The 16817-nt window shown below is 49.3% G+C and overlaps 1 protein-coding gene and 1 long non-coding RNA gene across 2 annotated transcripts in view; both read left to right on the top strand.

Annotated features, from left to right (window-relative positions):
• The first annotated feature begins 2224 nt into the window (after positions 1 to 2224).
• Positions 2225 to 4129, top strand: LOC139054590 (uncharacterized). The gene has a single exon (XM_070531814.1). It carries the CDS (start codon positions 2225 to 2227, stop codon positions 4127 to 4129), a length of 1905 nt encoding a protein of 634 aa, XP_070387915.1.
• Positions 4130 to 6128: 1999 nt separating this feature from the next.
• Positions 6129 to 16817, top strand: part of LOC135911066 (uncharacterized) — a 30896-nt gene continuing 20207 nt past the window's right edge. The window contains exons 1-2 of the long non-coding RNA XR_010567201.1: positions 6129 to 6265; positions 10913 to 10987. This is a non-coding gene — a long non-coding RNA (uncharacterized lncRNA). The remainder of the gene's footprint in view (positions 6266 to 10912; positions 10988 to 16817) is intronic.

Here is a 16817-nt window from a genome sequence, read left to right as displayed (position 1 = left end):
AGCGACGACGAGGTGATGGAGAGCGTCGCTGTCGTGTCAGTGGTGGTGTGAGGCTGCGATCGGAACCGGGGGAGTCACTGCGATTCGCGCGTCCTTGCTGCAGCCACTGGAAGGAACTGGGATACGGCCAGGGCTCGTCAGCGGGCACGCGGGGTGTGTAGGAATTAAACCGTGGAGCACGCTGCTGGCGGCGGTGGCAATACCTAGCAATGTGTCCAGGCACACCGCAGCTGTAGCAAATGCGGGAGTCACGGCTTGTCACGGGTGACACCGGTGACATGGGTGTTATGGGTGGAAACGTACTCTCAGGCTGGTTGTAGAAGGGAAGAGCCCACGGAACAAATCGTTGTTGTGCCTCTTGTCGGCGTCCCAGACTTGTCGGTTGCGGTGGCAAGTTGCTGCTCTCCGTACGATCAGCATAGGTCCTGCGAGGTTCTCGGTAACTCTGAGGTGCCCAGGTGGCCGGTGGCACACGAGAGCGATGATCAAATGCACACTGATGGCACACATGAGCGTCGTCAACAACTTTAAGGCGTTCAAGCTCATCTTTAACCACTTGCCGAATCACCGAGGAGATGTCGTCGTGGGTGGGGACGGACACACTTGCAATAGTAGTAACGTTGTCCAAGCGTCCAAACTTTGGCCCAATCCTCATTTTCAGCGCTTCAAACACCCGGCAGTGTTTCCTCACATCAGATGGAGTACTAAGATCTTTCTTCGTTATAAGAAAATTATAAACATCTTCAGCGATTCCTTTAAGCAGATGTCCTACTTTGTCTTCGTCTGTCATGGTAGCGCTGACGATTCCGCCCAATTTCAGAGTAGCCTCTATGTACGTTGTACACGTTTCGCCAGGTAATTGAGCTCGTCGGGAAAGCATCTGCTCAGCCTTCTTTTTCTTAGAGATCGGGTCCCCGAAGCACTTGGTGAATTCTTCTACAAAATTGTCCCAGCTTGGCAGAACACTCGGGGTTTTCAAACCAGAGGAGCGCGGTTCCAGCGAGAAAAAAAAAACACGTTATCGAGCTGCTTCGTAGTGCTCCAGTGGTTGTGGCGACTCACTCTGTTGTAGTGTTTAAGCCAGTCGTCGACGTCTTCGTTCGCCTTCCCCGAAAAGGTGGGTGGCTCTCGCAGCGGTGTCCAGTAGCCAGCCTGACCTGCCTGATTGCTGTCTGGTCCGCCGCAGGTGGGGTCGCCACTGCCTTCTCCGGAATCGGCCATTTCCGCTGCTTGTGGTCGTAAACCGGCCAAGCGCCTACTCCGTCGGACAGTTGGTAGAGCTGGGTCGTCCAGGATCGTCCAAGGTTTACCCCGCACGTCCACCAAAGATGTTGCGAATGATGTTTATTTACAGGGTGAAACGAGTTCCGACATGGAAGCTGCAGGCTAGGCCCAGCCGACGCAGAATACCCCGAGATCACGCGCGCACACTCTACTTCTTTCTCTGCCTCAGTCGCGCAGTGCTGCGACAATATGTTTGATCTTCTCCTCCTCTGATATCAACGTGTTCACCCATTTGCAAAGGCCAACAATGTCCTGAATATAGCTCGTGAAGTTCTATCGTGTGTGCAAACGTTGTTTTGTCTGAAGCTTTCGTACTGCTGGCCGACCGAAAACTTGGGTAAAGCTCGTCTCGAAGACCAACCACGAAGTGTGGTCGGCTTCATGGTTTAGAAACCATAGTTTTGCAACGTCTGTAAGATAGAATGTGATGTTTCTCAACTTGGTAACATTGTCCCACTGGTTATGGGCACTCACTCGCTCGTAAGAGCAGATCCAATCTTCAAAGTCTTTGTCATCTAGATGTGCCGGAGAAGATGGAAGGATCTCGCTGACGCAAGGCACCGGCACAAACCAGGGTGGGCAGCGCTGTCGGAGAAGTTGGAGGAGTGCGTGCATCGTCGGGCGTGATGGCGGTAGAGTGCGACTCCGAAGTTCCAGGCTGGTCGAGACCCAGCACGTCCACCACTTGCTAAGATACTTATTAGCAACGGACGCAGGCGAATGGCTAGCAGTCACAAGCGTTAGGTCAAGGACAGCAACTACGAGCGCATACCGGCGGCGATGGTGCTGAGGCGCAGGCTACACTGCTTCCTTACAACTTATTTATTTATTTATAGCGCAGTACCGGCATGCGTTCCCAGTTGGGGTACCCTGGCCGGCTTTTGTCAGTGTAGGCGACAAGAGTGGGTGCGCCGATCCCGATCATAGTTCAATACCAGACATGCGTTCCCAGGCGGGTAACCTGCTCGCTTACGTCCGCATAGGCGACAAGAATCCGTGCGCCGATCCCGATCATAGTTCAGTACCGCACATGCGTTCCCAGGCGGGTAACGTGCTCGCTTACGTCCGCATAGGCGACAAGAATCCGTGCGCCGATCCCGATCATAGTTCAGTACCGGACATGCGTTCCCAGGCGGGTAATCTGCCCGCTTACGTCCGCATAGGCGACAAGAATCCGTGCGCCGATGCCGATCATAGTTCAGTACCGCACATGCGTTCCCAGGCGGGTAACCTGCTCGCTTACGTCCGCATAGGCGACAAGAATCCGTGCGCCGATCCCGGTCATAGTGCAGTACCGGACATGCGTTCCCAGGCGGGTAATCTGCCCGCTTACGTCCGCATAGGCGACAAGAATCCGTGCGCCGATCCCGATCATAGTTCAGTACCGGACATGCGTTCCCAGGCGGGTAATCTGCCCGCTTACGTCCGCATAGGCGACAAGAATCCGTGCGCCGATCCCGATCATAGTTCAGTACCGCACATGCGTTCCCAGGCGGGTAACCTGCTCGCTTACGTCCGCATAGGCGACAAGAATCCGTGCGCCGATCCCGATCATAGTTCAGTACCGCACATGCGTTCCCAGGCGGGTAACCTGCTCGCTTACGTCCGCATAGGCGACAAGAATCCGTGCGCCGATCCCGATCATAGTTCAGTACCGGACATGCGTTCCCAGGCGGGTAATCTGCCCGCTTACGTCCGCATAGGCGACAAGAATCCGTGCGCCGATCCCGATCATTGTTCAGTACCGCACATGCGTTCCCAGGCGGGTAATCTGCCCGCTTACGTCCGCATAGGCGACAAGAATCCGTGCGCCGATCCCGATCATAGTTCAGTACCGCACATGCGTTCCCAGGCGGGTAATCTGCCCGCTTACGTCCGCATAGGCGACAAGAATCCGTGCGCCGATCCCGATCATTGTTCAGTACCGCACATGCGTTCCCAGGCGGGTAATCTGCCCGCTTACGTCCGCATAGGCGACAAGAATCCGTGCGCCGATCCCGATCATAGTTCAGTACCGCACATGCGTTCCCAGGCGGGTAATCTGCCCGCTTACGTCCGCATAGGCGACAAGAATCCGTGCGCCGATCCCGATCATAGTTCAGTACCGCACATGCGTTCCCAGGCGGGTAATCTGCCCGCTTACGTCCGCATAGGCGACAAGAATCCGTGCGCCGATCCCGATCATAGTTCAGTACCGCACATGCGTTCCCAGGCGGGTAATCTGCCCGCTTACGTCCGCATAGGCGACAAGAATCCGTGCGCCGATCCCGATCATAGTTCAGTACCGGACATGCGTTCCCTACCCTACCCTAACCTACCCGCTTACGTCCGCATAGGCGACAAGAATCCGTGCGCCGATCCAGATCATAGTTCAGTACCGCACATGCGTTCCCAGGCGGGTACCCTGCCCGCTTACGTCCGCATAGGCGACAAGAATCCGTGCGCCGATCCCGATCATAGTTCAGTACCGGACATGCGTTCCCAGGCGGGTAACCTGCTCGCTTACGTCCGCATAGGCGACAAGAATCCGTGCGCCGATCCCGATCATAGTTCAGTACCGCACATGCGTTCCCAGGCGGGTAATCTGCCCGCTTACGTCCGCATAGGCGACAAGAATCCGTGCGCCGATCCCGATCATAGTTCAGTACCGGACATGCGTTCCCTACCCTACCCTAACCTACCCACTTACGTCCGCAAAGGCGACAAGAATCCGTGCGCCGATCCAGATCATAGTTCAGTACCGGACATGCGTTCCCAGGCGGGTATCCTGCCCGCTTACGACCGTATAGACAAGAATGTGTGCGCCGATCCCGGAGGTAGTGCAGTACCGGACATGCGTTCCTAGGCGGGTACCCTGGCCGGCTTACGTTCGTATACGCGACAGTAATGTGTGCGCCAGTCCCGGAGATGGTGAAGTACCGGGCGTGTGTTCCCAGGCGGCTGCCCTGCCCGCTTACGTCCGTATAGGCGACAAGAGTCTGTGCGCCGATCCCGGAGGTAGTGCAGTGCCGGACATGCGGTCCCAGGCGGGTACCTCGGCCGGTTTACGTCCATATAGGCAACAAGGGGGTATGCGCCGATGCCGGAGGTATTGCAGTACCGAACATGCGTTCCCAGGGAGTACCCTGGACGACTTATTGCCGTATAGGCTACAGGAATGTGTGGGCTGGTCCAGGCGATTCTGTAATACGGGGCATGAGCTCCGATGGAGTGGGGAGGTACCCGGTCGGTTTACGTTCGTATTACAGCGCGTGGACAGAAATGCCTGGACCGATACCAGAGGTAGTGCAATACCGGCCATAAGTTCTCAGGGCGGGGGAGTTACCCTGGACGGCTAACTTTCCGTATAGGCTATAGGAATGTGTGCGCCGATCCTAGAGATAGTGCAGTACATGACATGCGTTTACAGGCGGGCGCTCTGCCCGCTTACGTCCGTATAGGCGACATGAATGTGTGCACCGATCCCGAACATAGTGCAGTGCGGACATGCGTTCCCTGGCGGGTATCCTGCCCACTTACGTCCGTATAGGCGACAAGAGTGTGTGCGCCGATCCCGGAGGTAGTGCAGTACCGGACATGCGTTCCCAGGCGGGTAGCCTGCCCGCCTACGTCCGTATATAGGTGACAAGAGTGTGTTCACCGATCCCGGAGGTATTGCAGTACCGGACATGCATTCCAAGGTGGGCACCCTGCCGCTTACGTCCGTATAGGCGGCAGGAATGTGTGCACCGACCTTTTAGATAGTGCAGTACCATACATGCGTTCCTAGGCGGGTACCCTGGCCGGCTTATGTCCGTACAGGCGATAGTGTGCGCCGATCGAGGAGATAGTGCAGTACCTGACATGCGTTCCAAGGTCGGCACCATGCCTGATTACGTCCGTATAGGCGACAGCTGTGTGCGCCTATCCCAAACATAGTGCAGCACCGGACATGCGTTCCGAATCGGGTACCCCGGCCGGCTTGCGTCCAAATAAGCGACTGGAATGTGTGCGTCGATCCCGATCACAGATCAGTATCGGACATGCGTTCCCAGGCGGGTACCCTGCCCGCTTACGTCCGTATAGGCGACAAGAGTGTGTGCGCCGATCCCGGAGGTAGTACAGTACGGGACATGCGTTCCCAGGTGGGTACCTTTACCGGCTGACATCCGTATAGGTGAGAGGAATATGCGCGCCGATCTCGGAGAGAGTGCTGTACCGGACACGCGAACCCAGGCGGGTACCCTCCTTGCTTACATCCGTATAGGCTGCAGGAATATGTGCACCATCTCGATCATAGTGCAGTACCGCACATGCGCTCCCAGGCGGGTACCCTGCCCGCTTACGTCCGTATAGGCGACAAGAATGTGTGCGCCGATTCCGGAGGTATTGCAGTACCTGACATGCGTTCCCAGAGAGGTACCCTGGACGACTTATTTCCGTATATATAGACTGCAGGAATGACATTGTAGTTCTGCGGAAACCCGCAAGGTGGAGAGAAGTAATGAATAAAGGGAAAATCAGACATCCACCCGGGTGGATGTCTGATTTCCCCTTTATTCAGGCTACAGCAATGTGTGGGCCGGTCCAGGAGATTGTACAATACGGGGCATGAGGCCCGATGCGGTGGGGAGGTACCCTGGTCGCTTTACGTTCGTATCACGGCGCGTGGACAGGAATGCGTGGAGCGATCGCAGGGATCGTGCAATACTGGGCATGTGTTCGGGCAGCAGAGGTAGCGGCCGGAACAATCGCGCAGCGCCTGACCATCGTCTTTGCTTTGCGCAGAAACAGCATTGTGCCGACTATCTACCGACTAACATCGACTATCTACACTACTGCATCTATCGACCTGCTGATATTCTGGACGGACAGCAGACAACGCCCCCTTCAAGCCTGTTATAAAAGCCCAGCCTACCGACGGATGCTCCCCACTTCGGGCAGCAGAGGCAGCGGCAGGAACAATCGTGCAGCGTCTGACCATCGTGCTTTCTTTACGCAGGTTGGCTGATTTTCACTGTATTTAACAAGTAACCAAATGTCCCGCTGCCGCTGCTGCCCTAGCTTGTGTTCACTATGAGTACTGTGCCGACGGATACTTGTCTTACGTTTTGAGGATTTTTCTGATGATCAAGATTTCATGACATGTGCACAATGTAGTCAGCCCTACCACCTTGGTACTTCCTAGATAAAAAAAAAACATAATATGTAAAGAACAGTACGGATTCCAGGCTGGTAAATCCACGCAGACTGCTCTACTGGACATAAAAGATCGCCTTCTTTCTAACTTCGAACAAAAGCTTTTCACCATCACCATTGCTTTACTTTTAGTATACCGCCCCCCTCATGGTAATCTTGATGCATTCCTTGATTTCTTTGATAGTTTCCTTAATTTAGATAATCAAAACAAATCAAAAAATGCCCTATGACGTTCTTACAGACTCATGTGTTCTAAATGGAAACTTTGAAGTTGTTAGCTTACTGCATCGCGACATTGCTTTACTTTTAGTATACCGCCCCCCTCATGGTAATCTTAATGCATTCCTTGATTTCTTTTATAGTTTCCTTAATTTAGCTAATCAAAACAAAATAAAAAATGAAGCAGATAATAAAACATTAAAATGCCCAACATGCCGTTTGCCTTCGTCTCGTAATGGTCAAACGTCCGTGCCCCACCTGCTTTCGGTAAAGAACTTTCTGAAATCAAGAAGAATTTTGCTGCACTTACTGTCAAGCTGGATTGTCTGAAATCATTAAGAGAGACCGTAACAAGCACTGAAAAATCTGTTGCGTATATTTCTGAGACATACGACACGCTACTAACGACTTCTGAAAGGCATGTTGGAGAGATTGAAAGGCTACGCACTAAACATGAAAGCACTGAAAAAGATCAAAACGAGCTAAAGAAAGAGCTAAACGATCTACAACAATACAGCAGAAGACAGTACATGGAAATCCATGGCTTGCCCTTTGAGGAAAAAGAATACTTGCTATCTAAAATAAATGATCTTGCGGTGACGCTCTATCTACCCTGCCTATCAGACTCCGATATTGAAGGCCTGCATCGTCTCCCATCACGCCAAAAGAAGGTACTTGTGGCACTGATAAGGCTTTCTAGGCGGGCTCTTAAAGATCCATGACTTGCAAAACACACAGCCCTCAAAGAACAGGACAAGATACAATTGTTTGATAATTTTACTGCCACTAACAAGAAACTTCGATGGCTAGCTAAAACGAAAGCTCGCGAGCAGAACTACACTTTTGTGTGGTCAACAGAGGGAAAGATTTTTGTGAGAAAAGATAGCAGCACTCCAGCAATAAGGAGGGCCTCAGAGGAGGACCTAAGCAAGATAGTAAAGGCATCGTAAACTTGCAAGCTTGCTAAATCTCTGTTTGGAATGATGGTTTACTTTAACCCTGACCTTTTTAATCAATTGTTCAATGCAAGTGCTTATGCTCCTCAAGAGGTCCTCTCCTTGTATCGCCTAAATGTACGCAGTTTGAAGCATAAGGTCGAAGAAGTTGAAGCTGAATTAGAGGAACTAAAGCGTGGTTTTGATGCCATTGGTTTCATGGAAACTTGCTGTAACTATGATGCAGAAGTTGTGCAGATTCCATGCTACAATCACATTTCTATGTTCTGACAAGATAAGCGCGGAGGTGTTATATCTCTATATGTACACGAACGTTTGCCCTATGACGTTCTTACAGACTCATGTGTTGTAAATGGAAACATTGAAGTTGTTAGCTTACTGCATCGCGACATTGCTTTACTTTTAGTATACCGCCCCCCTCATGGTAATCTTGATGCATTCCTTGATTTCTTTGATAGTTTCCTTAATTTAGATAATCAAAACAAGTGGCGTGTCATTATATTTGGTGATATGAACGTTCATTTGCTTAAGAAAAACTCGATGCAGACTAAACTACTTGAATTGATGTTTTTACATGGTTGCCAAAATGTTATCGACCTAACTACCAGAATAAGCCAGCAAACAGAAACACTCATTGATCACTGTTTTACAAATTTTTCACCACCTAAAGTAATCGTAGTTGTCTTTTCATCAGCCATAAGTGATCATATGCCATTTTTTGGCCTGTTCTCAAGTAAGCAACTCTGCCAAACCTACGTGCAAGCGACGAACAGTGAATGATAATACAATTGCCTATTTTTGTTCACTTATGGCTGAAACTAGTTGGGCAGAAGTATATCTGGAAAATGATCCATCCGTAGCGTACGATATGTTTTTAGAAAAGGTACAACACAATTACAACCTCGCATTTCCTATGATTGCCGTCCATAAGCACAAAAAAGCTAAGAAAGACTGGATTACGCCGCTACTTCTCAGACGCATTCGATATAAAAACTCGTTATTTGCTCATTCTTTAGAAACGAGAGACCCAACCGATTTCGAAGAATTTAAGAAATTCAGAAACAAATTAAATCTGGATCTAAAGAAGGCGAAAACTGCCTATTATGAAAACAAATTTGCTTCAATAATGGACAAACCCAAACAAGTTTGGAACGTTGTAAATGGCATGATGTCCAATGGGAAACCTCGTCTACCTTCAGAGCTACTGATTGATGGAACTTCCTGCTCTGGTGTAACATTTGCTAATACATTTATCGAACATTTTCCTAATGCAGGCGCTTGTCATATCACAGCAGGCGCGTGTCGCCCATCACCTATAGAGCTTTATGTGAAAGATATAGTTGCTGTGAGTCTATTTCTGACCCCCGCGTCTGAAGAAGAAGTCGTAGCTATAATTAATTCCCTTAAAAATCAACGTTCACCAGGTGACGACGATATAAGTACGGTACCAGTAAAAGCCGCTATCAGAAGCATTAGTCCACCTTTAACGCATATATGCAACAGAATGCTCCTGACTGGTATCTTCCCTGATAAGATGAAATCAGCTCGAGTTGCAGTAATCTACAAGGGAGGTGACAAAAATGATATGAACAACTATCGCCACAGGTTTCCCTTCAGTAGGGAATTGCTGGACAGGTGGACCAGCGCACAGGAATTCTACTGGTGAATCTACAAGCAAGTCATAGAATTGTTGCACTTTGAACAATCATGCTTCTACAAAGGCCACAGCATAAAAACAGTTTGATGCCGAGTATTTCTGTGTCAGGAAGCAATCAAGAGGCGAGTGCCTAATAAGGACGAAATCGAGTGCCTGAACCCACATATTAATAGCGTAGCCGTTTTGTTAACTGTGCAATATTTTCAACACTTCCTTGCATGCCATTTCATGTGTCATATCTTTTCTGGTCACAAATGTGTGCAGCGAATCTATTTGCATGATCGACTCCGGGCCTGTAGGACCGTTCACTTGCACATGATGTTGAGTATTCTACATGTATCAATAAACTGCAGATATGCACATCAGATTCCTAAGAGCATTTTCAAAATTCAATAACTTTAGGCAACGCGCACATATGCAATACTGACATAATCTCAAGTACCACGAAGCAGCTGGGACAATGTTTTTTTTTTGTATACTCGCAGGTAAAATAAGTAGATCATGTGGACAGCTCAAGCTCATCTTCCTTAAATCAGCGTGTACAAGGGGTATACAAAAATAATTTTTTTCTTGCGCACCAATTATTCTGTTGTATAAGCAAGAGAACCCACAACGCTGATGTAACATGTGTTGTACACCACACTAATATGTGCTTTAATTTACCAAGTGAGATGAGTTACTTTTTTGGCCCATTCAGTCAAATCACACTGCAAGCTGCATTCATCAATCTTCTATTGGATTTTGCAAAAGTTTAATGAAACATGTTTTCCTGTTATGCAGATATGCAATGGCAAGCCCTTCTGTGTGTTCCAAAGGTAAAATTTAAGCGCTAAATTAAAGAAGGCATTTCTAGACAGAAGCAGCAAGCAAAAATGTTGAATGCATAGTATCAGAAGCTCAAGGTACAGAAATTATGAGAAGTGTCGAATGATTTTAAGGAAAGAATGGTTTTTGAAAACGCAAGACTCTTTAGTGGAGGTCAAGCAAGTCAATGTAGGTAGAATACTCTGCAAAATTATGCTAGTAATAGGATAGCAAGCAATGGGTCAGGAAATGCGTTGTTTTTCTGCAAAACAAAAGCTGATGATTGTCATTACATGAGTCACTTTAGCATCATGAGACTGCTGCTTGATAAATTCAGAAACAAACTAAAAAACTAGCCACGTAAAAATAAAAAAAAATTTAATGATGCTCTCTCCACACCAGGATAAATAAAAAGAAACGGATCATATTTTATGCGGACATATCAGACACCTTGTGAAACACTAAAGAAAAAGTTAAATTTCGAGCTATGGCACTTGCTGCATAGATGTGGGGGGCATTGCACCAATAGTGATAGTTACCACTGCATCTTGAAATTGAAAGCATTCATGCAGACAAGGATGATTATTTATTTTTGGCTACCGCTTCAAATACCTCCACCAAGTGTTAAAATTCTGCACGCAGCCATACTAAGGATATCACAGCAACACCTGCAGGTAAAAAGCAAAAGCAGTAAAAGTGTTGGTGCATTCTGGACACTATCTTTGAAAACTTTTAGGCAAGAACAGTGCAAGAAGCAGACATAACAACCGCATTTATTTCCTTAATTCCCCATTTGCATTGCCTTTTTGCTTAGACAATGCCTACGCCTGGCCACAGCAGCTCCCTCATGCAGACCCCGCAAGCCAAAGGGCCTTAGCAGCAAATGCAGGTAAGAGGCAAGAAGCAATAGCACTGGTATTGACATTCATCTAATTTCTTTCTTTTTCGTACGTTTAGGCAGCCAGCACACTTCGAACAGCCACCTTAATTGAGTGCAGGTGTGTCACGCTAGTTGCGAAGGAAGCATTTGAGGGAAAGCGACAGGCAATGTGAACAGCCACTTCTCCATGTAAACGATACTCTTTCTCTCGGATGACTCATATGCATCACCACGCCATCTTGCCTGTACAGACCCCACCAACAAAGATTCCGTAGAGGCACGTGCAGGTCAGAGGCAAGAAGCAATGGCACTGGTGTTGACATTCACCCAAGTTATTTCTTTTTCTTACGCTGAGGCAGCCAACACACCTCGAACAGCCACCTTGACTGCGGGTGTGTCAGCAGATAGCTGTTGTACAATGTACTCATAATAAACTTCAGTAAATTTGAACTTGATAATAAACTTGAAGGAAAATGGGACATTGATGCACTGCTTTTTTGAACAGCTAGTGTACACATACATGTTATACTTTGCAGTGCTAGAGAGCGTACTTTGAGGCTTCCCGCTATATTTTTCACCTTTAATTACGTGTGTGTTGTGCGGCCCTCAATGCAATTCCTGTTGTAGCAGCTGCTTTGTCTGTGTATTGCACACTGGATTAAGCTTGTGATACCTACATGTGCAAAATGCGTATACTTCTCTCAGATATACAAAATAAGGTTTTATGTAGTTTTTAGTGTTACAATAAAAAAATAAAAGTAAACAATCCCATCGTGGAATTGTGTTTATTACAGTAATTCAGGCAGCCCCAGGCAGGATTCCGTAAAGGCTACTCAACAATATATCATATTCACACTATCAATCAGGTGATAGAGAAATGTGCGGAATATAACCAACCCTTATATATAGCTTTCATTTATTACGAGAAAGCGTTTGATTCTGTCAAAACCTCAGCAGTCATGGAGGCATTACGGAATCAGGGTGTAGACGAGCCGTATGTAAAAATACTGAAAGATATCTATAGCGGCTCAACAGCCAGCGTAGTCCTCCATAAAGCAAGCAACAAAATCTCAATAAAGAAAGGCGTCAGGCAGGGAGATACGATCTCTCCAATGCTATTCACTGCGTGTTTACAGGAGGTATTCAGAGACCTGGATTGGGAAGAATTGGGGATAAAAGGTAATGGAGAATACCTTAGTAACTTGCGATTCGCTGATGATATTGCCTTGCTTAGTAACTCAGGGGACAAATTGCAATGCATGCTCACTGAACTGGAGAGGCAAAGCAGAAGAGTGGGTCTAAAAATTAATCTGCAGAAAACTAAAGTAATGTTTAACAGTCTCGGAAGAGAACAGCAATTTACAATAGGCAGTGATGCACTGGAAGTCGTAAGGGAATAAATCTACTTAGGGCAGGTAGTGACGGCGGATCCGGATCATGAGACGGAAATAATCAGAAGAATAAGAATGGGCTGGGGTGCGTTTGGCAGGCATTCTCAGATCATGAACAGCAGGTTGCCATTATCCCTCAAGAGAAAAGTGTATAATAGCTGTGTCTTACCAGTACTCACCTACGCGGCGGAAACCTGGAAGCTTGCGAAAAGGGTTCTGCTTAAATTGAGGACGACGCAACGAACTATGTAAAGAAGAATGATGGGTGTAACGTTAAGGGATAAGAAAAGAACAGACTGGGTGAGGGAACAAACGCGAGTTAATGACATCTTAGTTGAAATCAAGAAAAAGAAATGGGCATGGGCAGGACATGTAATGAGGAGGGAAGATAACCGATGGTCATTAAGGGTGACGGACTGGATTCCAAGGGAAGGGAAGCGTAGCAGGGGGCGGCAGAAAGTAAGGTGGGCGGATGAGATTAAGAAGTTTGCAGGGACGACATGGCCACAATTAGTACATGACCGGGGTTGTTGGAAAAGTATGCGAGAGGCATTTGCCCTGCAGTGGTTGTAACCAGGCTGATGATGATGCTCACTGCACCGAGGAAAAAGAATGATTACGGTCGCAGGTGCCTTTAAAGTATCTCGACCTTGCGAGGCACCGCTGTGCGTGCCAAGGGAGCTGTCCGTGCGAACACTCCCTGGCACACATCTGCATCGGCGGCCCCAACCTACGTGCCGTTCTGTTTCGAGCTTTGATCCCCCACTGATTGGGTGCCCTGGAGTTCCTGCGCCGCCTAATTTATTATACTCTCAGGCGCTCTCCTAAGGTTTCCGTTTGTCGGTTACATGCGCCCTACAGCTGGATCAGTACTTGTAAAAAAACGATCTATCGTGGCGACGAGAAAAGCACCGCGCAACGAAAAAAGCACCCAGCAGCTTCTGCAAGACACCGCGCCCGTGCGAAGAGAATTACGGAACGCCAACAAGGGATCTGACCGCAGCTTCGAGCTCCTAAGTCGTGATCTCGTCGAGTGACACTCCTGCAACAGGCGTGACCACTGAAACCGCATACCGCCGGAAGCTTCAACAGGATCATCCTTCGATTGCATAGCTGCCACCTACACGGCCAACATCGACCACATCCACGCCATCCCTCAACATAGAATAAAGAACGAACAAAGCCCAAACACACGGCTGCACGCACACCACATCACCACACTACAAGCGAGAAGCCATGCTGCTACGCTGCTACCATTGCCAGAATAAAGCTGACTACTGTCCCATCAAATCACGTGGACGCCGGGCCACGCGGGCCTGGAGGGGAACGAAAGGGCGAACGCCCTAGCTCGAGCGCTAATCAACCGAGCGGGGCAAGACCAATCGTCTCATCAATCCCACCCTTTGCCTTCGTGCCCCTGCCATCCAACTACGGCGACCGACTCGAGATCCAGCGACTCAACCGCAGGATTTATCCTCCCTCTCACAGAAAGCTCAGCACTGAAGAGGCAGTAGCTCTCAGACGTATTCAGATCAACACATTTCCAAACCTACACAGATACAGTAAAATGTTCCCACATACATACCGCGGCATCTGCCCCTGGTGCGGCGACACACACATCTTTCACATCTAGTGGGGGTGCGGGGGCAAACCTGTACACTTAAAGACGCCTAGCACGTCATTTGAGCGGTGGGAGGTACAGCTGACCGGCGATACCCTGGCGGGACAAGAAGCTCTCGTCCAGCAAGTACGTCGAGAAACCATGGCCAGTGGAGTCCTGGAATGAGGACACCACCCACTCAACCTCAAGAGCAACGACTTCGATGGTCCAATTAAATGTTTTTTTCTCTCTATCTCTCTACTGCCAGCAAGTCTAGCAAGCGTCTCAGGAGCTGGCAACCCCAGCGCGTAGCAACATGGCGGCGCTCTTGCGGTGTCCGATTTCAATGCATGGGCCCTGTGGGTAGCTTGTCCTCTAGAGTCAGTATAGTAACTCTATGGGGGAGTGGGTCCAGCGGATGATTTGGCGAGCGCCGAGGCCATAGAGTTAGGAACTCTATTGCCGGGGCTGTTGTAAAAAGGCCTTGTAAAAAACGCTGAAATTGCGACGGCACTGCCGTCGCCTTCTTCTAAAGCTCCTACTGGGCTTCTTCGATTTTCGGAGTTCTGGCAGCCCGCTGGGAGCCAGACGGCAGCCAGCTAGTTCCGGTTCTGACAGGAAGTCACGTGGGCTGGGATTCCAAGATAACCCGAACCTGCCCGAAGTTTGCAAAATCGAACGCCGGTACAGCTGGCCAAATGTAAACATGCTACCAGCATGGCAGCGCCCGTCGAGACCGACGCGCGCCCGGCGTAGTCGGCCCATTTGTGCGTTGCCAGCTTGAAAATATATATTTGTATTCAGGAATACGGTCACTTTCGCGCGACTCGGCGCAGGACGCGTACTCGGCCAACCTCGCCTTGCGCAGCGCAACAGATGGCCTCCGACGAGGCGCATGACAAGACGCGAAATCGTGATTGTATACTCGAAAGCGATAGCTGGAGGATCCCTGCTCGCAGCGATCACGTCGACCACCGGCGACAATGATGAGTTGGAGTTGTGTCATCACAAGACATGAAAAAGCAGGTTAACGGGTACGTCTCATACGCATAAAATTTCGCACCGACCTGTTTGGGCTTCGATTTCAGAAAGTTTGTTGTGGCTGATGGTGCTTCTCATTTAAGGAGCTGGGGACGCGGCTGGAGCGTGAAAATGCACGTCGCCTGTGACCAGCGAAACGTTTCACACGAAAAACAACATTGGTCGCAATCATGAGAGCAATAAACCAATGTACGTGTGTCTAAATGTACCGAGTGCAATCAGTGCATTCTTAGATCAACGGCCTGCAGTTCGAACACATGTCGGTTTCGAGCTGCCACCCAAGCATACGACGGAGAGACGGAGCGAACACGGGCTAGATGCAAAGCCTTCGCTAACTGCAGAAAAAGGAGATTCCTCCGCATACATACGCGACATATGTGAAAAGGAACGCCACCAGTGAAAGACGAACCCAAAATGTACCGCAATGTGTGAATGAGCGCCTACAGCTTGCGTGGAACACGATGCAGATAACATGCACGCATGAGAGCGCGGCGTGCTGATCACCGCCGCGAAGAAGCAATAAGGGGACACACACACACACAAAAGCTTCAAACGGTTCACCACGGCTCGTATCACGCCGCTTCGCGATGCGGAACGGAGCGTTAGCACCTAAAACGATAACGGTAGAAGTAAGGAAATCCGAAGATGACCGTTGACAGTTGGCTGAGCGAGGTAAGTTTTTAAGTCCTCAAGCGCCCGCGTTGCAATCCGTGAAGTCCCCGTAAAGATGGCGGCGAGCGCCCATCGCCTCTTTGAGTCGTCTGCTAGCCAGAGAACTTCCAGAGAGCAGCCAGACCAAAATCGTCCTGGCAGGTTCTGGCAGCCCGCGGGTAGCCAGAACCGTCCAGCGCGAGCAAAACGAACGCCCGGCGGAAGTGCGTAGCCAACGCGTAGCGCGGTGGGCGGAGCAACCCGAGAAAAACGAAGACGCTCTGGCTGGCTCTGGCAGCCCGCGGGTAGCCAGAAGTGGAAAATCGAAGAAGCCCACTGTTTTGACAGTGCCTATTGGCTGAGGAGAGCTTATGGGCTGAGCGGCTGTCGTCTGCTCGACGCATCATCGTTGTTGTGTCGTCAGCATTGTTTGCGCCGCTCTTTCTCCATTTTAATGACTGCAGGTCGGTGGGGAAGAAAATAGCCTTTTCCGCCACCGAGTGTCAAAACTAGATGCAGCAGAGTGAAATGCCTGTCAAAGGAAGGAAGGAAGGAAGAAAACTTTATTTCAAAAAGAAAAGTAGGCGAGTGTGGTTGGGCCCTTAGTCCAGGGCTCCACTGGCACGAGCGGCTCGCTGGGCTTGGTCCAGGAGAGCCATTTGGCTCTCCTTTCCCTCGTCCGCAAGCCATGCATCTCCCAATGCCTATGCAACATAAGAGGATGTGCAGTTATGTATGGGCTATTAATATGTGAAGGCCTTCCCAGGCAATCCCATGTGATATGTTGTAGTGTGGGTTTATTAGAACACCATGGACAGACGTCCAGAAATCTAGTTCGGTTTATTTTACTGAGTTCATCCATGCTTATCCCCCGTTCCTGTCTATCACCAACCTTTGCAATCGCGTTGGGGGTAATGGGACGGTGCCTTTGGCCCGGTCTTGGATTGTCTTTGCAACTTTCACATCCTTCTTTGAACCGTTTGCTCCAATGCTTCGCAGTGACCAATGAAATGCAATGTTCGACATATACGGCAGCCATAAGGCAACTAATTTCTTTTTGGGAAACACCTTCAGCTGTCAAAAACCTCATGACACCACGCTGTTCAACTTTTGGAGCATTTATTAAGTTCAACCCAGTGTACGGGAGCACTAAAGA

The sequence above is a fragment of the Dermacentor albipictus genome, chromosome 1 (assembly GCF_038994185.2).
Source record: "Dermacentor albipictus isolate Rhodes 1998 colony chromosome 1, USDA_Dalb.pri_finalv2, whole genome shotgun sequence".
Classification (NCBI taxonomy): Eukaryota; Metazoa; Arthropoda; class Arachnida; order Ixodida; family Ixodidae; genus Dermacentor; species Dermacentor albipictus.
The sequence above is the reverse complement of the archived record's forward strand: the minus strand, read 5'-3'. Positions and strand labels throughout refer to the sequence as shown.